Source organism: Portunus trituberculatus, chromosome 31, assembly GCF_017591435.1.
Source record: "Portunus trituberculatus isolate SZX2019 chromosome 31, ASM1759143v1, whole genome shotgun sequence".
Classification (NCBI taxonomy): domain Eukaryota; kingdom Metazoa; phylum Arthropoda; class Malacostraca; order Decapoda; family Portunidae; genus Portunus; species Portunus trituberculatus.
In genome coordinates this window covers 16606278-16628777 of record NC_059285.1, presented here as the reverse complement: position 1 = coordinate 16628777, position 22500 = coordinate 16606278, and the positions used below count along the sequence as shown (strand labels likewise).

At 42.9% G+C, this 22500-nt stretch overlaps 1 protein-coding gene and 1 long non-coding RNA gene across 2 annotated transcripts in view; one reads left to right on the top strand and one right to left on the bottom strand.

Annotated features, from left to right (window-relative positions):
- Positions 1-17345, top strand: part of LOC123511417 (vegetative cell wall protein gp1-like) — a 22321-nt gene extending 4976 nt beyond the window's left edge. The window contains exon 2 of the mRNA XM_045267284.1: positions 15867-17345. Coding sequence (XP_045123219.1) covers positions 15867-17222 — 1356 coding nt within the window. The 3' untranslated portion in view covers positions 17223-17345. The remainder of the gene's footprint in view (positions 1-15866) is intronic.
- A 376-nt stretch (positions 17346-17721) lies between these two features.
- LOC123511416 overlaps positions 17722-22500 on the bottom strand; it is a 7087-nt gene continuing 2308 nt past the window's right edge. Inside the window, exon 2 of the long non-coding RNA XR_006676790.1 lies at positions 17722-17798. This is a non-coding gene — a long non-coding RNA (uncharacterized LOC123511416). The remainder of the gene's footprint in view (positions 17799-22500) is intronic.

Sequence of the window (22500 nt, the reverse complement as noted above, 5' to 3'; positions counted from 1 at the left end):
AGAGAGGGAATGAAAGTTGGATAGGAAAAAAAGAAAAAAGAAAGAAAACGAAGTAAATGATAATAATAATAATAATAATAATAATAATAATAATAATAATAATAATAATAATAATAATAATAATAATAATAATAAATACATACAGACAATAAAAAAAACACAAATGCAAAACTTAAAAATTGAGATAAAATTGGTAAATGAATAAATAAATGAATGAAGAAATAGAATAAAGAGACGCAAAATAAACAATAGTGAATGAATTAAGAAATAAATAAACAAACAAACAAACAAATAGGAAATAAATAAACTGAAAAAGAAATTCCAGAAGTGACGAAATTGTAGAGAGAGAGAGAGAGAGAGAGAGAGAGAGAGAGAGAGAGAGAGAGAGAGAGAGAGAGAGAGAGAGAATCAACTCTTTAACGACAAAAAAAAACTAAAAAAAAAAGTAAATAGATAAACTAAATATAAAACAAAAGTAGAAAAGAATAAATAAGTAAAAGGTGAACAAGTATAACAGGCAGCTGAAGCACACACACACACACACACACACACACACACACACACACACTAACAAAAAACCAGTAATATTAGTAGTAGTGGTGGTGCTGGTGCCTAGCGATGGTGGTGGTGGTGGTGGTGGTGGTGGTGGTGGTGGTGGCAGTCTCGGGCGCCAGAAGAGAAAAGAAAATAGAGAGAAAAAGAGAGAGAAAGAGACAGTTAGAGAGAGAAAGAAAGAAAAAAGACCCGAAATTTGGTGTGGTCCTCGGGAGAGTGACAGGTGTGTGGTGTTACCTGTCGGGGAAAGCACGGCCCGGATATATGTGTGTGTGTGTGTGTGTGTGTGTGTGTGTGTGTGTGTGTGTGTGTGTGTGTAGATAGTGTGTAATATATAGATAGATAAACAGATAGATATATACGTAGATAGATATTCGTAGAGAGAGAGAGAGAGAGAGAGAGAGAGAGAGAGAGAGAGAGATTCAGGTTCAGGGTGAGGGACGTTCTTCACTGAGGGAGAGAGTTAGCTCTAGGGTAAGAGAGAGAGAGAGAGAGAGAGAGAGAGAGAGAGAGAGAGAGAGAGAGAGAGAGAGAGAGAGAGAGAGACAAGGTGTGCAACAATGTGTGGATCACTGAGAGAGAGAGAGAGAGAGAGAGAGAGAGAGAGAGAGAGAGAGAGAGAGTGTATGTAGGTCATTCATATTCTCTCTCTCTCTCTCTCTCTCTCTCTCTCTCTCTGAGGCAAGGAGCGTGTTCACAAATTACTCAGATGTGATTTAGAGCGAAGATGATAATGTTGTGTGTAGAGAAAGTTGCCAAAAGAGAGAGAGAGAGAGAGAGAGAGAGAGAGAGAGAGAGAGAGAGAGAAAGGGTGGTTATATCGACAATATGTACCACAACCACCACTACCACCACCACCACCACCACCACCACCACCACAAACAAACCAACACAATAACCCCTCGACCCACTGCCCTCCTGATGCTACCCCCTCTCTCTCCCCTCTCTTCCCCTCCCCACTCCCTTCTCCCTCCCCTCCCCAACACCCCCTCCCACACACACACAGCTGGCTCAGGGTGGCGCGGTGAAGGCCGAGCGGTGGTGGTGGTGGTGGTGGAAGGGAAGAGGGGAAGGGAGGGGATGGAGTGGTCAAGAAGGTTACTGCACTCATTCTTGTTGGTGTGGGACGGGCGGGAAGGGGGGTGAGGGGAGAAGGTTCAGGGGTAAGGTTATAGGGGGGGAGGGGAAATGGAAGGGGGGAGGGGAAATGGAAGAGGGAAAAGGAGTAATAGTTGTGATGAATATTTTAGTACCATTATGTTCCTGGTGTGCTGACCCGTGTGTGTGTGTGTGTGTGTGTGTGCGTGTGTGCGTGTGAATTTCAGTGTGCAGGAATGTCTGAAAGTACTGGTGTTGTGATTGAGTTCCTGTGTCTTTGTCTTACTTTCCTCCCTCCCTTCCTGTAATTTGTTCCCTCTCTTTTCCTCCTCCTTCCTATCTTCCTTGTTTTGTTTTTTTTTCCTTTTTTATTCTATTTTTCTTCGTATCGTGTTCTAGTTCTATGTTTTTCCTTTATTTCTCCTTTTTTTCCTCTTTTTTTCTTCTTTTTCCTCGTTCTTTATTACATTGTAGTTATATTTCATCATTGTGTTCTTTTTTTTATGGACAAACAACACTGTCTTCATTCATTCATTATCTTTTTACCCACTAAACTTTTTCTTTTTCTGGTAGTAAGTCACATCTCAGTAGGTTAAGATGAGACCTGATAGAAGTATTGAAGTGGTGAAGTGGTTATAACAAAGGGGACATGAGCAAAGTTCTTAGGATCAGTAGCCAGGATGGAGCCAGAAATTGTGGGTTTAAGCTTGAGAAATTCATGTTTTAAGAAAGAAATGGGAAGGAACTGGTTTTCTAATACAATAGTTGATGAATGGCAGGGACTCAGTAGTCATGTTGTTAGTACTGAGTCAATAGGAAGCTTTAAAAGATTAGACAATACTCTGGATGGGGAATGATAGATGGAAGTAAGTAGTTTTGTTCATACAGAGACTGCCACGTGTAGACCTGACAGCCTCTTGCAGCTTCCCTCATTGTCTGATTGTCTGATGTTCTTAAAGTTGACGCCCACATCTGTAATCTAATTGACAGGGCAAATAGTAGTGACAAAAGCCTCATACTGACAACCAAACTAAGCTAACTGTTACAATCTTCCACAGCCAAAACACTTGACAATAAATCCTGGTACGAGCTGGCTAGGAGGAAACCAGAGAGAGGTTTTGAAAGGCAAACAAGGGTGACACAAACAACATTCTCAGTTTTCAAAGAGTGGCAACAAGAGTGACAAAAAGGTAACGGGGATACAACTAGACTAGCATGACAAAAACAACATTCTCAATTTTGAAAGGGTGACAAAGACAATATTCTCACTTTTTAAAAGGTGACAAAACAACATTCTGATTTTATAAAGGGTCACAAAACATTTTCATCTTTTAAGGAAGATACAAGGGTGACAAAAACAACATTCTCACGTTTTTAAAAGGATGACAAATACAACATTTTCAGTTTTTAAAGGATGACAAAACAACATCCTCAGATTTGAAAAGAGTGACAAAAACATTTTCATTTTTTAAATGGTGACAAAAACAACATTTTCAGTTTGTAAAGGATGACAAAACAACATCCTCAGATTTTTAAGAGTGACAAAAACAACATTCGCAGTTTTTGAAGGGATACAAGAATGACAAAAACAACATCGTCAGTTTTTTTGGAGAGTGACAAAAACAACATTTTCATCTTTGAAGGGAGATACAAGGCTGACACAAACAACATCCGCAGTTTTTAGAGAGTGACAAAAACAACATTCGCAGTTTTTAAAGGAATACAAGGCTGACAAAAACAACATTTGCAGTTTTTAAAGGAATACAAGGCTGACAAAAAAACATTCGCAGTTTATACAGAGATACAACAAGGGTGACATCTGAAGGTATCTCTCTGAAAAGTTTTTTTTTTTTCCGAAACGTTAGAGCAACAAAAGTATTCCTGGGTGTCTGCTCCTCTGCTCAACTGTCCATACAGAACTAATGTCTCAGCAAGGGTGACACACACACACACACACACACACACACAGTATCAGTAATCACGATGCAAGGAATGATGGGTGTAAGAGTGATAAGAATAGAATCAAAAGAACAGACAGGAATGAAAATGGTTCTGAAATAGTGTTAGATGAACGTATTGGTCTTAGTAATCAGGGCTGTTAGTGCTGAGTCATTAGGGAGCTTTTAAAAGGACTACACATATTTATGCATGAGGGAAATAGGTGCAAATAGACACGTTGAGTTTCATTAAAGGGGTTACTTCGTGTACAGGTCTGATGTTTCTTGTCTCTTATCTTTTCACGCAGGAAGGCGGCTTCATCTTACATTTGAGTTTACCTCGAATAAAACCATTTTCTTTTACAAAAAGGAAGTGAAATATGAAAGGGCTAGCTATTACATTTTTCATCTTAACATTTTAGACAAATTTAGTGAATAACAGTTTCTTACAAGAAGGAACATCAGGGAAGCTACAAAAAAATAAGCTTCAGGTGTACTAGTGGCTGTATCTATATAGAAACACACTCGGTCTATCCACCTATCATCGCTTTCTATAATAAGCTTCTCTACTATTATACATCTCCCTATATTATATTCAGAAACGCTTCCCTCTCTCACCGTAACCATTTTCAAGGACCACAGAGACAATCAGCCGAGTTCTAAAGAGCATTTTTCCTGTTGATAATGCAGAAAACTAGTTAACATGTCATTGGAATCACAGAAACATCCTTAACCCCTTCAGTACTGCGACGCATTTTTACCATGAGTTTTCGGTATGATTAGACGGTTTTATTGACATTAGGAAGGCTGTATGGAGGTTAGAAGATTAATGGCCACAGTCTTCACTATTTCAATCCTTACGTGAGTGTCTGAAGCTGCATAAAGTTACCAAACAATAAGCAGAATAAATATGGAAACACGTCTTAGCACTAAAGCGATCAAAAACCCGTGTCACTTCAACTGGAGCCCTTTGAAAAATAGTGAAGGTGCTGCGCGGAAGTGTTTCAGAATATGCACTAAACACCTGAGAGTTTAGTCTATTTCACTCATCTCTGTATCTTTTTTTCCTACCCAGTTTCGTCCCCGCTTCTTTTTCAGTCCACCTTAATGAAATCCCAGCTCAATATTTCTTCTTTCTGTCCTGATTGCCAACCCTCTCCAGACCTGCCCCCATCACGCCTGTCTCTGTACATTACCACGCTCGCTATATCCACTTTGAAATCAAGAAACTACGTGTTAATCAATAAACTAACTGTTCGACTGACTAAGTGACTGACTGACTGACTGACTGACTGTGATAACTGACCAACTGACCAACTAACTAACTAAATGACTGATTGACTGACTGACTGACTGACTGACTGACTGACTGACTATGATAATCAACCAACTCACCAACTAACTAACTAAATGACTGACTGACTGACTGTGATAACCAACTGACCAACAAAATAAATAACTAAATGACTGACTGACTGACTGACTGAAAGAATGACTATGATATTTAAAAAACTGACCAACCAAATAACTAACTAAATGACTGACTGACTGACTGACCGACTGACTGACTGACTTACTGACTGACTAGATGGTTCACTGACTAACAACTAAATCAACAAGCTCTCCATTTAACTGACTGACTAACTGACGAACTAACTAATTAAATACGTAAATGACTGAACTGACTGACTGACTGATTGACTGACTGACTACCAAATTATTAGCTACCTTAATAAACAAAGCAAGCAAATTAACTCACTAATAAAACAGATCACTCACAAACAAACTCACAAACAAAACTAATTTTCTTCTCGACCTCATTTTGAAACAAAGCATTTTATTCTTTCCAGAAATTTCCTTATTCATTTCTTTTTCCTCCTTCTAGCCGCCTCCTCCTCCTCCTCCTCCTCCTCCTCCTCTTCCTCTTCCTCCTCCTTCTCTCTATCATCTTCCTTTTCCTCTTCCTTATTTACAGGCATTCTTGTTTAATGCATATTTCTTCTTCTTCTTCTTCTTCTTCTTCTTCCTCCTCCTCCTCCTCCTCCTCCTCCTTCTCTATTTTCTTCCTTTCATCTTCCTTATTTACAAGCATTCCTGTCTAATGTATATTTCTTCTTCTTCCTCCTCCTCCTCCTCCTCCTCCTCCTCTTCCTCCTCCTCCTCTAGTACTCTTTCTCCTCTTCCTCCTCCTTCTCCTCCTCATCTTCTTCTTCTCCCTCCTCCTCCTCCTCCTTTTAATTCAACCAAAAGATACCAAATTTTGATCCAGTTTTAAAGATAAATTCTAAGGCTTTCTGAAACTGAAAAAGGAAATAAAAGACAAGGAAACAGACAAAGGGATGAACAAACAAGACAATAAAAATAAGGGAAAGAAAACAAGATTAGCAAAACGTACAATAGAGAAAAAATTGGGGAAAAATAGGGAAAAAATAGGAAAAAACATAGAGAACAGAGAGGGAAAATAGAGATAAAGGAAAAGTAGAGGTGAATAGGATTAAATAAGAAAATTGATTTAAAAAAGGGAAAATAGGAAAATTAGAAAAACAAGGAAAAATAAGAAAAATAGGAATAAGAGAAATAGGAAAGAAAGGAAAAATGGGGAAAAACAGGCAAAGAAGGAAAAATTACAGACATATAGGGAAAAATGAGTAAAAAATTGAATAAAATATATAATATAAAAAATAAACACACACACACACACACACACACACACACACACCGCGTAGTGTAGTGGTTAACACGCTCGACTCACAATCGAGAGGGCCGGGTTCGAGTCCCGGCGCGACGAGGCAAATGGGCAAGCCTCTTGATGTGTAGTCCCTGTTCACCTAGCAGTAAATAGGTACGGGATGTAACTCGAGGGGATGTGGCCTCGCTGTCCCGGTGTGTGGAGTGTGTTGTGGTCTCAGTCCTACTCGAAGATCGGTCTATGTGCTCTGAGCTCGCTCCGTAATAGGGAAGACTGCCTGGGTGACCGGCAGGCGACCATGGTGGTGGTGAATTACACACACACACAGACGCACACACACACACACACACACACACACACACACACACTCGTCAGGCAACAACCAGTGCAGGAAAAGTGGTTAGATAATTAGAGGAGAGTGGTAATCTTAGTTCCTCTTGTCTTTCTTTTCTTTTTTTTTTGAGAGAGAGAGAGAGAGAGAGAGAGAGAGAGAGAGAGAGAGAGAGAGAGAGAGAGAGAGAGTGAATGAGAAGTTACAGACAAGGCAGTCATCAGTCAGTGAAACAAGATGAACAAGTAGTAGTAGTAGTAGTAGTAGTAGTAGTAGTAGTAGAAGAGTTAGTAGTAGTGGTGGTAGTAGTAGTAGTAGTAGTAGTAGTAGTAGTAGTAGTAGTAGTAGTAGTAGTAGTAGTAGTAGTAGTAGAAGAATTAGCAGCAGTAGTAGTAGTAGTAGTAGTAGTAGTAGTGGTAGTAGTAGTAGTAGTAGTAGTAGTAGTAGTAGTAGTAGTAGTAGTAGTAGTAGTAGTAGTAAAGATAGTAAAGTAGTACTAGTAACAGCAGCAGTGGGAAGAGGGGGGAGGAGGAGGAGGAGGATGGTAAGGAGGAGGAGATTGAAGAAAAAGAAGACAAAGGAGGAGGAGGAGGAGGAGGAGGAGGAGGAGGAGGAAAAGTAAAATTCATATCTAAAAAAAAATATCTTGAACCTGACTTGACACATGTGGTAAATGTCTGCTTTCAGGAAAACTTGTACTGTAAACAGGATCTCTCTCTCTCTCTCTCTCTCTCTCTCTCTCTCTCTCTCTCTCTCTCTCTCTCTCTCTCTCTCTCTCTCTCTCACACACACACACACACACACACACACACACACACACACATAGTAAATGAGGAGAAACGGAAAGTGAACACGGCCTAGTATGTAATTTTCTTACAAACACACACACACACACACACACACAAACACACACATGCACACACACGGCCCGGTAGCTCAGTGGTTAGAGCGCTGGCTTCACAAGCCAGAGGATCGGGGTTCGATTCTCCGGCCGGGTGGAGATATTTGGGTGTGTCTCCTTTCACGTGTAGGTGGTGTTCACCTAGCAGTGAGTAGGTATGGGATGTAAATCGAGGAGTTGTGACCTTGTTGTCCCGGTGTGTGGTGTGTGCCTGGTCTCAGGCCTATCCGAAGATCGGAAATAATGAGCTCTGAGCTCGTTCCGTAGGGTAACGTCTGGCTGTCTCGTCAGAGATTGCAGCAGATCAAACAGTGAATTACACACACACACACAAACATACACACACACAAACATAGTTCACAGTTTTATTGACCACAACATGTACAGTTAAAAAATCATTTAACAATATTGATTTATTGGTCCAGCCTAATTCAGTATCATATAATTCTTATTCATTACTGACAGAAAGATAACATATCACCAATGACAACCAATATATCAAAACTAAGCACCAAAATACACCAAATTATAACTAATTATGAGTGTATAAGTTCAAGATAGAGCTTTTAGTAATACATAAACTTGTATTGCCAAAAGAGCCACTGCACAGTTCTTGCAGTGTCTCAGATGTGTTGCGAGAGGGCACACTGCTGGATTGCGTGAACCTCTGTCTGCACCTGTCCGCAGTGAGAGCCGCTCCTCTAGAGGCAGGCTACCACACCCACGCCTATTCCACCTTCCCACCTCAACAGCTAACCAGTGTGCTGAGAGACGAAATCCAGTGAAAGAAATCCTTAGGTGTTCTCTGATTCCTTTCCTTCATGTGTAAATATCATGAAGCGTGAAACTAAGATTAATTTCTTTATGTGTTACTCTCCTGGATGAATTTGAGGTGGATATGTCACGCTTAGGTTTTCCAATAGCAATAGTTGTGTCATCCTTGTCATCATTGCTTAGTTGAGAAATAAAAGATTAAGAGTTGTCTTAATAGCAAAGATCAAAGGGTCATCACTCATATGAGCTCTTTCTTGCCACATCTTTTCAAAGAACTTTCTTTGTCTGGTTAGCACAAGGTCCTTTACTGATGGGTAACCTAATTCCACATAGCACGTGTCACTGCAAGTTGTTGTTCTAACCCCAAGCAGTTGTTTAATACACAAGTTGTACTGTTTAGTTACAGGCCTCAAATCAGCATTTAGCCAAGACTCGCAGCACACACACACACACACACACACACACACACACACACGGTAGCTCAGTGATTAGAGCGCTGGCTTCACAAGCCAGAGGACCGGAGTTCGATTCCCCGGCCGGGTGGAGATATTTGGGTGTGTCTCCTTTCACGTGTAGGTGGTGTTCACCTAGCAGTGAGTAGGTACGGGATGTAAATCGAGGAGTTGTGACCTTGTCATCTCGGTGTGTGGTGTGTGCCTGGTCTCAGGCCTATCCGAAGATCGGAAATAATGAGCTCTGAGCTCGTTCCGTAGGGTAACGTCTGGCTGTCTCGTCAGAGACTGCAGCAGATCAAACAGTGAAACACACACACACGACTGAGGACTTAATTAACACATTTAATACCCTGACCTTTGAGAGAGAGAGAGAGAGAGAGAGAGAGAGAGAGTCATCATTAGAACTGTTATACTAGCTCCTCCTCCTCCTCCTCCTCCTCCTCCTCCTCCACTTCTATCTAACTTACTCAGCACCCTGTTACTATACATTTCAGCGGTGGACAAACGGTGTTTTATGTAGATATCTCCTAAACGAATCGTTGGATGAGTATGATATTTCAACACACTACCTTGAACATCCGTTCGTAATTCATGGTTAGCATACCACAGTGCTATATGTGTTATGTGAGGAGTATACTCGTGAAAAATAACACAAAGCCGACGAGTCATGTTGACGTTGTCCACCGCTGAAATGTATAGTAGTGTATCCTGTCCCAGCCCTGCTTCTCGTCCCTTCCTCCACTCCTCCATGCATCCTGCCACCCTCTTGTCCCTTTCTTACCATCCTTTGTGACTTGAGGCGTAATAAACTCTGGAGCTCCTTTCCTGTCTCACCATTTCCTTCCTAAAACTCGAATTCTTTCATGAGGGAAGTTTTTAAGATTCTCTGATTTCGATTAAAGCTTGTGGCTGTATGGAAACCGACACTTTAATTGGCTTTTTTTTTCTTTCTTTATTTTCATTTATAGCTGTTTTTGTTACCCTTGGATGTTACAGGAAGTCATCATGTCTACTCGTGGGTTACTTCTTCAAACCTGCCTACCTATTCCTGACATTTATTCTATTCATCTAATCTTCTCTTTTTAAGCCCCCAATTGACTGCACTAACAGTCTAATTTCGACTCCATTCATCTACCACTCTATTTTGAGAACGCATTCCTCTCTGTCTTATTTTTCTAACAACTCTGTCAAGCTCGAACGCATAATATATTCTCGTCCGGTCTGCTTCTGACTACTGACACTCGGGATTCTGCTCACGCCACCTTTCTCATATCTCTTACGTCACCCAAAGACCAAGAAAACGAAGGCAGAATAGAGCTTGAATGAAGAGAAAGTTACATCAGAGGATCGCGTTCTTCCGCTACATTCGAAAGGCTGTGATTGAAGTCATACAAGTTTCCTATTGTTTCTTATTTCATGGTTCAACTGACAGATTAACGCAATTTCTATATTGAAACTTGTTAAAATACTCTTAGGAACCAGGCTAATAATTTTCATGGATTTTGAAAAGAGTCACAATGAAGTTACACATGTTTTTAAAAGGTTTTATGGTTGCAGTGATAGATTAACGCGATTTCTACATTATGAACGGTAAAAACACTGTTAAGAACGTGCTTAGAAAACGGTGGCGGTGAAGATACACATGTTTTTGAAAGGTTTTATGGTTCTAGCGATAGATTAAGAATATTTCTACACTGTGAACAGGAAAAAACAACCTTCAGAACACAGCTAATCATTTCTATTGGCTTTGAAAACAGTTACGGTGAGAGAATAAATCGCTTTACTGTAGAATACTGGCATACATTGAGTGGGAATGAAGCAATACAAGTACTGTACATTGTAGAGGATGAACGTTTTAAGCAGAGGATGTTATTCTCGAAAGAAAAAGAGAAAGACAGAGACGAGCGGAGATAAGCGGAAACGGGGATAAGAGAAAAAAAACACAGCTGGAAAATGTCCGTGGAAATCAACAAAGGGAAATCAGCACTTCAAATAGAAAAATAAACTGGAAAAGATAGAGCATAATTTCTGATGACAAAAAAGCCGAAGAAAAAAAACAAACATCCCTTTCCTTTTCTAAATAACAAGAAAAACATAATTCTCCTTCATGGGAAATAACGCACTAGAGATTACCAGCTAATAAAGGCATGAGATAACAACACCCAATACGTATGAACACACACACCAACCACGGAAAAGAACAAAAATAGATAAGTAAATAAATAAATAGCACCAGACTTGTTAGCTGTTCCGAGGCACTTTGAGACATCACGCACGCACACACGAACACAGAGAGAGAGAGAGAGAGAGAGAGAGAGAGAGAGTATTTTCCTGAGCGGACCTTTGTTTATTAATCTCACTTGCCTTCTCTCTCTCTCTCTCTCTCTCTCTCTCTCTCTCTCTCTCTCTCTCTCTCTCTCTCTCTAAAAACGGGAAAAAAATAAACAGGTAACCAATATAAATTCATCTTAATTAAACTTTCCTGTCACCACTAGTCTACATTTTCATTTCTTTACTTTTTTTTCGGTCCTCATATTCCTGGAACGAGCAGCACATTGATAAAGAAACAGAACATACACACTTCCTGTCCTCCCCACCTCCTCTCACCACCTCATCAAAAAAAACAAGGAAAAAAAAGAGAAAGGAAGGAAAAAAAGGAAAAGGAGGAAAAAATTACATTTTTTGAAACGTTGCTTGAATGTCATTGTCAGAGAGAGAGAGAGAGAGAGAGAGAGTCGTTCGTGCTTCTAACAAATTTACTAATATTGATGATGATGATGATGATGATGATGATGATAATGGTAAAAGACTAAATAAAAGTAAGAGCCAAGTGTGCATTATTTTTTTTCTTTTCTTTCTATTTCTTCTTCTTCTTCTTCTTCTTCTTCTTCTTCTTCTTCTTCTTCTTCTTCTTCTTCTGTTCCTTGTTCTTTTTCTTCTTCTTTCTCTTCTTCTTTCACTTTTTCTTCTTCTTTTTCTTCTAGTTCTAGTTCTACTTCTTATTCTAATTCTTCTACTTCTTCTACTACTTCTTCTTCTACTTCTACTTCTTCTTCTTCTTCTTCTTCTTCTTCTTCTTCTTCTTCATTTTCTAATTCTTCTTCTTCTTCTCCTTCATTTTCTACTCCGGCTTCTTCTTTTTCTTCTACTACATCTTTTTATTATTATTCTTCTACTTCTTTTTCCTTCTTTCTAATTCTTCTTTGGGCTAATTTTATACAGTGACATCACAGCTTCGGCCTGCTGTACATACACGGGACAAGACAAGGTGTTTTTGTCTCTCTCTCTCTCTCTCTCTCTCTCTCTCTCTCTCTCTCTCTCTCTCTCTCTCTCTCTCTCTCTCGCACATAAAAAGAGCGTTTGTCTGTTTTTCAGTCCTTACATTTTTTCCTTCACTATTTGCTCTATCACATTCACATTGAACACCTGAACACATTTATTATAGATCATTATGTGTGCGTGTGTGTGTGTGTGTGTGTGTGGGTGGGTGGGTGGGTGTGAATTCTTCTCTCTGACAGACTATACATTGATTCCTCCACTCACTGCTGCAGTACTAATCTCCCACTGTCCTTTCCCGTTACCTCAGTGTTTATCCTTCTCCCAAACTTGTTAACTGTATGCCTCCTTCTCCCCCGGCCTCCCTGCACAACACTTCCTATCTATGAGTGTCTCGAGTAGAAAGTATAGAAGCAGGCAAGAGCAGGGGAAGCTCCACGATTTACCAGTCACTCCCACCCCTCTTCTGTCCACTTTACTAATGCGAGAGTTACCCATGCAGTATCTTCACTCCTCCATCTCTTTACTGGTACACTCTAGAAGCGTCTCCTTTTTCTCCTTTTGTGTCTGTGTTTCCTCCTACCCACGATTTAACTCCTTCAATACTGGGCCACATTTTTTACCTTGAGTTTTGTGTACGATGAGACCATTTTATTGACATTAGGAAGGGTCTATGGAGGTCAGAAGATTAATGGCCGCAGTCTACACTATTCTAATCCCTCACTTAAGTTTTTGAAGCTGTATAAAGTCACTAAAAAGAAAGCGAAATGAATCCCGAAATGCGTCATGGTACTGAAGGGGTTAAACGCTTCAGAAGGAGGAGCGTCAAGGCATCTCAGAATATCAACTGGTTTTGTCTCGGTTCTCGTAGCGTTGGTTCTTTTTAAATAGAGACACTTTTTTTTTACGCGTCCTGCCTTTCTTCGCTCTCTCTAACACATGATGGAGCAAGAACAGCGCAACACTTTTTACTTCACTTTTTTTTATGTTAGTGACGTTGGCCGAGCACAACAAAAAACTGAAACATAAATAAATAAAATAAAGGACAGTCTCTAAACGAGTGTTGATGAAGAATGTAGCAGACTGACATGAGTTTAGCCAATATACAAATGACTTGGAGTTTTCATAATAGGCACAAAGCTCGCAGCACACCCTACACACACCCACACGCACACACACACACACACACACACACACACACACACACACACACACACACACACACACACACACATATACTCTGCTGGCCTTGTTTAGCTTCCTTTTTTCATGTATTCCTGGGAAGTGGTGAGGTAGTCCTTCAAGTTAGACTAATTGTTTAGGAAAAGTTAATTGGCTGTAATGACTAACTAACAAAATTTATACGTCATTAACACGAAAACTCGGCTGAATGTCGTCGAGAGAGAGAGAGAGAGAGAGAGAGAGAGAGAAACGTCTTTGAATACGGATTTTCTGTCATTATAACCCAAAGGAAATGCATGTAACTTCACCACGATATTTTTAGGATTACAGAGATCATTTCGTTAACAAAGTACAAATCATCATTTCGTTAATAATGTACAAATCTTTCGTTTCTGATCAAAACCCACAGAGATGATTAGCAGAGTTCTCAGCAATGTTTCTCCTACAAATGGTGTAAAAATCTTGTTAGCCCCTTCAGTACCATGACATGTTTTCATATATATTCTACTTACTATTTAATAATTTCATACAGCTTCAGAAACTTATGTGGGGATTAAAAAAAATAGTGAAGACTTGTTATTAATCCTCTGACCTCCATAGGCAAATTTATGTGGGGATTAAAAATAGTGAAGACTCTGGCTATTAATCCTCTGACCTCCATAGATCCTTCTTAATGTAAATAAAACCGTCTAATCGTACCCAAAACTCATGGTAAAGAAAAAAAAAAAAAAAAAGCGTCCCAGTACTGAAGGGGGTTAAAATGTCATTAGAACTTTAAAAATATACTAAGAAACCCGCGTGACTTGTGCTAGACTAGAACCTCTGAATGAAGCAAAGGTCCGGCGCAGAAAGTGTTTCAGGATAAAGATCTGCAGAGTACGGTTCTCCAAAAACACCAACTTATTATTCCTCTTGCTACCAACCAACACAATGCTTTCTTTTAGTGCACACCGGACATTATCGCCTCTTGGTACCCTCTCCCCCTCTCTCTCTCTCTCTCTCTCTCTCTCTCTCTCTCTCTCTCTCTCTCTCTCTCTCTCTCTCTCTCCAGCTGTTTCTCCCTGTTAGAGTCATCGCCATCTCCACTCCCCAGGACAATATTAAGACGTTCCCGCCCCTGCCAAGTCTTTCCTCGTCTCCTGCACTGTTTTCCTGATTCTCCTTGCATTGTTCGTTGTTTCCTGTTATTCGTGACGCGTTAAAAGGATGGCGCATATAAACTTCTTTGGAATATTCTTGTTGTGCGTTATCGTTATTGTTATTATCACTATTGTTATTATTATTATTATTATTATTATTATTATTATTATTATTACCATTATTGTTATTATTATCTTCATTGTTCTGTTTCTCTCACATCTTTTTTTTTCTGTTTCTTTCTAAAAAGGAACTTCAAACACCAATACTGAATAAATAAATAAACAAATAAATACACAATCATGAAAAAACTAAATTAATGAAAATAAATGGATAAATAAATAAGATAATAAGAATAGTCTTTTAATCCTTACTAAGCTGTTTCACTATATTACACTACATTAACTACGGTACTACAGAAAAAGATCTTTAACATATCACACACACACACACACAGAGAGAGAGAGAGAGAGAGAGAGAGAGACCCATATTCAGAAACGCTTGGCTTCTGTCACCACTACTATTTTGAAAGGTTACAGAGGTGATTAGCAGTGTTTTGAAGAGTGTTTTCCTTGTTAATAATGTTGAAACCTTGTTAATCTGCCACGAGAACCACAAAATCACCCTTTAAAACCTAGAACCTATTGAAAGCAGAGAGAGAGAGAGAGAGAGAGAGAGAGAGAGAGCAACTGTCATCTCGTCTTTTCTTTAATTCTTCTCAGTAAAACAATAATAAATCTCCTACCGCAATAATTCTTCCTACATATCCACACGCCCACACGCCCACACTCCCCACATACGCCCCCCACTCCCCACCCACACCTCCTGCACTCTCCTGTCACTGCCCTCGTCCCCTCTGCCCCCATGCCTCCCTTGCCTCCCCCCCCACTACCACTGCCTGCTACTATTTTACTTAAGTTATCACTCCTTCGCCAGAGTTCCGCCTGTCAGTTGCACATACCAAGAGAGGACGTAAAACCAATGACTTCTCGCTCTCTCTCTCTCTCTCTCTCTCTCTCTCTCTCTCTCTGACTGCCAAGCTATTTATTTGTTTTGACCTCTACTCTGAACCCTACTGCCCACGTAACACTCTCTCTCTTTGTCTCTCTCTCTCTCTCTCTCTCTCTCTCTCTCTCTCTCTCTCTCTCTCTCTCTCTCTCTCTCTCTCTCTCTTTTCAGCTGAAGATCAAAGTCAACTCATTTGTCTCGTTTCTTTCTTCCTCCCTTCCTTCCTTCTTTTCTTTCTTTCTTTCTTCGTTCATTCATCTTTTCCTTTTCCCTTTTCTTTTCACAGTTTTTTTTCTTTTTTCTTCCTCCTTCTCTTCCTCTTCCACTTCCTCCTTTCCTGCTTCCTTCCTCAATAAAGTGTTCATTCATTCGTTCATTCATTTGTTCATTCACTTCCTTTCATTCAAATAATCAGTTAATTTATACTCTTGACATTTTACACACACACACACACACACACACACACACACACACACACCTGACTCGAATCATCACCACCACTGACAAATCTTTCTCTCCACAGGTGCATGGAGGAAAAATCACATTCCCGGGAGAGGTGGAGGTGAGGGAGGGGGCGAGGGAACTAGAGGAGGAAGCGGAGGAGAGGAGAGAAGTGGAGGAGGGACTGGAGGGAGAGGCGGCAGCAAGGGGTCTTTGGGAGAGTGATTTGTTCTTCCTCCAGAAATTATCGGGGTTGTTTGGAGGAGACGAGAAGGACGTGAGGAGAAAAGGAGGGGGATTAGGAGGAGGTGGAGGAGGAGGAGGAGGAGGATTAGGAGGAAGGCCCCCTCGTCCCTTCCGCCGAAAGGTCCCTCCTCCCTCCCCTCACCTCCGGCCAGAGCTTCTCCCTCCGCAAATTCAAACTAACAGGAGAAATGGAGGAGGGAAACGACCACCAGCATTCCGCCCTCCTCGCCCTCCTCGCCCTCCTCCTCCACCTCCTCCCCCTCCTCCACCTCCACCGCCCTCCTCCCTCCTCCCACCAAACGAAGGCGGACTCAGACCCCCTCCCCCTAACCACATCACCCCAGGGTTCGCCGGTCCACCCCGTCCAACCCCGCCAGGAATTCCAGGGGTCGATTTAAAGTTCCCTGTGGCACAAACTTCCCATCAACCCCACACCAAACCCCAGAAAAACCCTAACGTGCTGTTCTTCCCCCCGAAAAAGGACGCTTTCCCGCAACACTCCCACCTGCAGCATGTGTCCCTGCCCGCCATCCAGCCGCCCCCAACCTTCCCCTACAACTTCATCAGGCCAGGCGGCGCCACACAAACCAACCACATCAGCGCCCCGCCGCCACTGCACCAGGCGCCGCACTTCAACACACAAGGGACTCAGGTTAGCCCCCCACCCGTCCCGCTGAGGCTCCCCACTAGACCCCACCTGAAGCCATCCAAGCCCCTGCTGCCCCTACCCCCCAGCCAAGGCGCCGGTCAGACCGCAGGACGGCCACACCAACACCTGAAGACAAGTAAACCAAAGAAACCTGGTCTGTTGGGGAGCCCTGCGTCCTTCCCCACGTCACAGCTACAGCAAGGCCCACAGAAGCGACTCCCACAGCAAGGGCAGCCACCGCAGCACAACAGGCCGCGCCCACAGCCACAGCGGGTCTTTATACCACCTCAGAAAGTCATCCACAAGAAAGAGGTGACGTCAGGGAATATTGGAAGGCCGCCGCACGTCAATATTCCCTTCAACCCAAGCCCGCAGGAGGGGAAGAGTGATTCTGACGCCTTCCAGCCAGTGTTTGTGGCCTCCCCCTTCCTGGACGATCTAGGGGAAGACGTGATGAAGCCGATGGTGTTGAAGGAAGGACGTGACTTCACCACAACGCCACCCACCACACCTCGCCAGCCGGTTCTCGAGGACTTCTTCTGAGTGTGTGTGTGTGTGTGTGTGTGTGTGTGTGTGTGTGTGTGTGTGTGTGTGTGTGTGTGTGTATGTGTGTGTGTGTGTGTGTGTGTTCACCTCGGTCGCCTGCTGGTCACCCAGCCAGTCGGAGTGAGCTCAGAGCTCATAGACCGACCTTCGGGTAGGACTGAGACCACAACACACTTCACACACCGGGAAAGCGAGGCCACAACCCCTCGAGTTACATCCCGTACCTATTTAAAGCTAGGTGAACAGGGGCTACACATAAAGAGGCTTGCCCATTTGCCTCGCCGTTTTACCGGGACTCGAACCCGGGCCTCTCGATTGTGAGTCGAGCGTGCTAACCACAACACTACGCGGTGTGTGTGTGTGTGTGTGTGTGTGTGTGTGTGTGTGTGTGTGTGTGTGTGTGTGTTGTTGTTGTTGTTGTTGTTGTTTTTGTTGTTGTTGTTAAGAACGTCGTTCGGTATAATAAAGTGAAATTCTGTGTTTTGTAATTAGAGAGAGAGAGAGAGAGAGAGAGAGAGAGAGAGAGAGAGAGAGAGAGAGAGAGAGAGAGAGAGAGAGAGAGAGAGAGAGAAACTGTTACCCCCACCGCCCCACCTACGTGCACATTCATCCTTCATCCCTGTGTCTCACCCCATACAAAACGAGTGAGTGGAGCAATGCAATGTGAAGGCAAACAAACCAACACGCGCTGCTGGTCAGTTCGCGTGGCCAATAAATAAAGTAACTTATTCCTGTCGCCTCCTTACCCTCGACTCACCCATTTACTGTCTTTTTTTTAATGTGAGAGGGGAAAACTGGCAAAGGGTAATATAAAATGAAAAAAAAAGAGGCCCACTTATTTGCCAGTTCTCTTACAGGTTCAAAAGAGTGAGCTGAGATGAAGAAATCTCTCTCTCTCTCTCTCTCTCTCTCTCTCTCTCTCTCTCTCTCTCTCTCTCTCTCTCTCTCTCTCTCTCTCTCTCTCTCTCTCTATCTATCTATCTCTATCTCTTTCACCGATTGGTACTCAGGTCATTAATTGCCTTGTGGACCAGATGGCTTTGGTCTCAATTGGTTTGATGACCACCTGGCTTGAGTACTCATTGCCTTGTGGACCAGCTGCCTTGTGGACCAGCTTAGGAACCAATTGACCTGCACCCGACTCACCCTACAGAGGTCTTGAAGTGCTGCGGGGGACATGACAAAGGTGACCTAAGAGATACAACAAAGGTGATGTGATATAACAAAAGGTGACATGACAAAGGTGACATAAAGGTGACATGACACTAGGATAACATAAGAAGGTATATATTTTTTTTATTCCTTTCTTTCGACTAATTCTCTCGAACCTGCACGGAACTGGCATGTAAGTGCGGGGGGGGTTTCTATTTTTACTTTCATTACCTTTTTTTTTTTTCTCTCTCTCTTACGTAAAGAAGTGACATAACAATGGTGGCGTAACAAAGATGACATGAGGACGGTGACGCTGACATGTAACAAACGACATGAACAAAATTCTCAGATACAGTACTCAGAACAGGACGCGAAATAATGGGTGGAAGATTAGCAACGATGAAATGGATTGATAAAAGAAGAAATAATGGGTATAAGATTGGCAAAGAAGGTGAAATGGATTAATAAAAAGAAGAAAATAATGTGTAGAGGATTAACAAAGAAGATATAATGGATTGATAAAAGAAGAAATAATAGGTACAGGATTAACATATAGATTGAAAAAGAAGAAATAATGGGTGGAAGATTAGCAAAGAAGATATAATGGACTGAAAAAAGAAGAAATTATGTGTAGAAGATAAACAAAAATATATGATGGATTGATAGAGAAGAAATAATGGATACAGGATTAACAAAGGCTGAAAACGAAGAAATAATGGGTAGCAGATTAACAAAGAAGATAAAATAAGAACACAAGAATCTAAATGGATGGATAAAAGAAGAAAAAATGGGTACAGGATTAACAAAGAAGGTATAATGGATTGGTAAAAGAAGAAATAATGGGTTCAAGCTTGATAAACTTAGAAAAAAACAATGAAAATAGAAAAACAGAATGATACTGGCGCTTGAAATAAAATAGTAAGCGAATAAGCAATCAGATTCTTGGCACAGACTTATTAAAGACAATGAGAGGAAGATTGGATAAACTTGTAGACGAAGAGGAGAGATGTAATTAAGTAGATAAGATACATGAAGAGACACTTACGTACAGATTCAATAACTTCTTGTAGCTTCCTTTACTCCCTTGACCCTCTCAGTACCGTGACAAGTTTCCATACTCACTCTCCTTACTATTTGATGGCTTTATGCAGCTTCAAAACTAATGTGGGGTGATTTAGAATGGTGAATACTGTGGCCATTAACCTTCTGACCTCTGTAGACCCTTCATAATGTCAATAAAAAGGTCTAATTGTACACAAATTTCAAGGTAAAAATGTGTCCTCGTACTGAAATGGTTAATGTAATACGGGATGGTGAGTGAGAGGGTGAGAAGTTAGGGGGAGTAGAAAAGAAGGAGGAGGAGGAGGAGGAAGAAAAGGAGAAGAAGAAAAAGAAGGAGGAAGAAGAGAAAGAGGAAGGAGAAGACTCTTACATTTCTTCATTAACATCTACTACTCAAAGAAACAAGAGAGAAACCAAGAATATTGTGCCGCCGTGGTACAGTGGAACCATGCATGTTTTGGGGTCCGAGGGGTCTCCAAATCCACGAGTTCGAATCCTGTCCTCGGAGTGTAGGTTGGGCTTTCTCACTTGGGGCAACAGTTTCCTAGCGGGTGGACTTTGAGATAGGAGGTACCTTAAAAAGTATCCCCTTTAGCCCATAAACTCCCGTGAAAAGCCCGCAGGATGTAAATAGAAAAAAAAATAAAAGAAAATAAAAACAAAGACAGACCAAGGGTACAGACCAAGGATACAGACCAAGGGTGACTGCCCAAGGGTGACAGACCAAGGGTACAGACCAAGGGTGACTGCCCAAGGGTGACAGACCAAGGGTGACAGACCAAGGGTACAGACCAAGGGTACAGACGAAGGGTGACAGACCAAGGGTACAGACCAAGGGTGACAGACCAAGGGTACAGACCAAGGGTACAGACCAGGTGTGACAGACCAAGGGTACAGACCAAGGGTACAGACCAAGGGTACAGACCAAGGGTACAGAACAACGATACAGAACAAGGGTGACAGACCAAGGGTGACAGACCAAGGGTACAGACCAAGGGTTCAGACCAACGGTACAGACCAAGGGTGACAGACCAAGAGTACAGACCAACGGTACAGACCAAGGGTGACAGACCAAGGGTGACAGACCAAGGGTGACAGACCAACGGTACAGAACAAGGGTGACAGACCAAGGGTGACAGACCAAGGGTACAGACCAAGGGTGACAGACCAAGGGTACAGACCAAGGGTACAGACCATGGGTACAGACCAAGGGTACAGACCAACGGTACAGACCAACGGTACAGACCAAGGGTGACAGACCAAGGGTACAGACCAAAGGTGACAGACCTAGGGTGACAGACCAACGGTACAGAACAAGGGTGACAGACCAAGGGTGACAGACCAAGGGTACAGACCAAGGGTACAGACCAACGGTACAGACCAAGGGTGACAGACCAAGAGTACAGACCAACGGTACAGACCAAGGGTACAGACCAAGGGTGACAGACCAAGGGTGACAGACCAAGGGTACAGACCAAGGATACAGACCAAGGGTGACAGACCAAGGGTACAGACCAAGGGTACAGACCATGGGTACAGACCAAGGGTACAGACCAAGGGTGATAGACCAACGGTACAGACCAAGGGTGACAGACCAAGGGTGACACACCAACGGTACAGACCAAGGGTGACAGACCAACGGTACAGACCAAGGGTGACAGACCAAGGGTGACAGACCAACGGTGCAGACCAAGGGTGACAGACCAACGGTACAGACCAAGGGTGACAGACCAAGAGTGACAGACCAAGGGTGACAGACCAAGGGTGACAGACCAAGGGTACAGACCAAGGGTGACAGACCAAGAGTGACAGACCAAGGGTGACAGATCAAGGGTGACAGACCAAGGGTACAGACCAACGGTACAGACCAAGGGTGACAGACCTAGAGTGACAGACCAAGGGTACAGACCAAGGGTGACAGACCAAGGGTGACAGACCAAGGGTGACAGACCAACGGTACAGACCAAGGGTGACAGACCAAGGGTGACAGACCAACGGTACAGACCAAGGGTGACAGACCAAGGGTACAGACCATGGGTACAGACCAAGGGTAACAGACCAAGGGTGACAGACCAACGGTACAGACCAAGGGTGACAGACCAAGGGTGACAGACCAACGGTACAGACCAAGGGTGACAGACCAAGGGTGACAGACCAACGGTACAGACCAAGGGTGACAGACCAAGGGTGACAGACCAACGGTACAGACCAAGGGTACAGACCAAGGGTGACAGACCAAGTGTACAGACCAAGGGTGACAGACCAAGGGTACAGACCAACGGTACAGACCAAGGGTGACAGACCAAGGGTACAGACCAACGGTACAGACCAAGGGTGACAGACCAACGGTACAGACCAAGGGTGACAGACCAAGGGTACAGACCAAGGGTGACAGACCAAGGGTGACAGACCAACGGTACAGACCAAGGGTGACAGACCAAGGGCGACAGACCAACGGTACAGACCAAGGGTGACAGACCAAAGGTACAGACCAAGGGTGACAGACCAAGGGTGACAGATCAAGGGTGACAGACCAAGGGTACAGACCAAGAGTGACAGACCAAGGGTACAGACCAAGGGTGACAGACCAAGGGTACAGACCAAGGGTGACAGACCAAGGGTACAGACCAAGGGTGACAGACCAAGGGTGACAGACCAACGGTACAGACCAAGGGTGACAGACAAAGGATACAGACCAAGGGTGATAGACCAACGGTACAGACCAAGGGTGACAGACCAAGGGTGACAGACCAACGGTACAGACCAAGGGTGACAGACCAAGGGTGACAGACCAACGGTGCAGACCAAGGGTGACAGACCAACGGTACAGACCAAGGGTGACAGACCAAGGGTGACAGACCAAGGGTGACAGACCAAGGGTACAGACCAAGGGTACAGACCAAGGGTGACAGACCAAGGGGACAGACCAAGGGTACAGACCATGGGTACAGACCAAGGGTAACAGACCAAGGGTGACAGACCAAGGGTACAGACCAAGGGTGACAGACCAAGGGTGACAGACCAACGGTACAGACCAAGGTGACAGACCAAGGGTACAGAC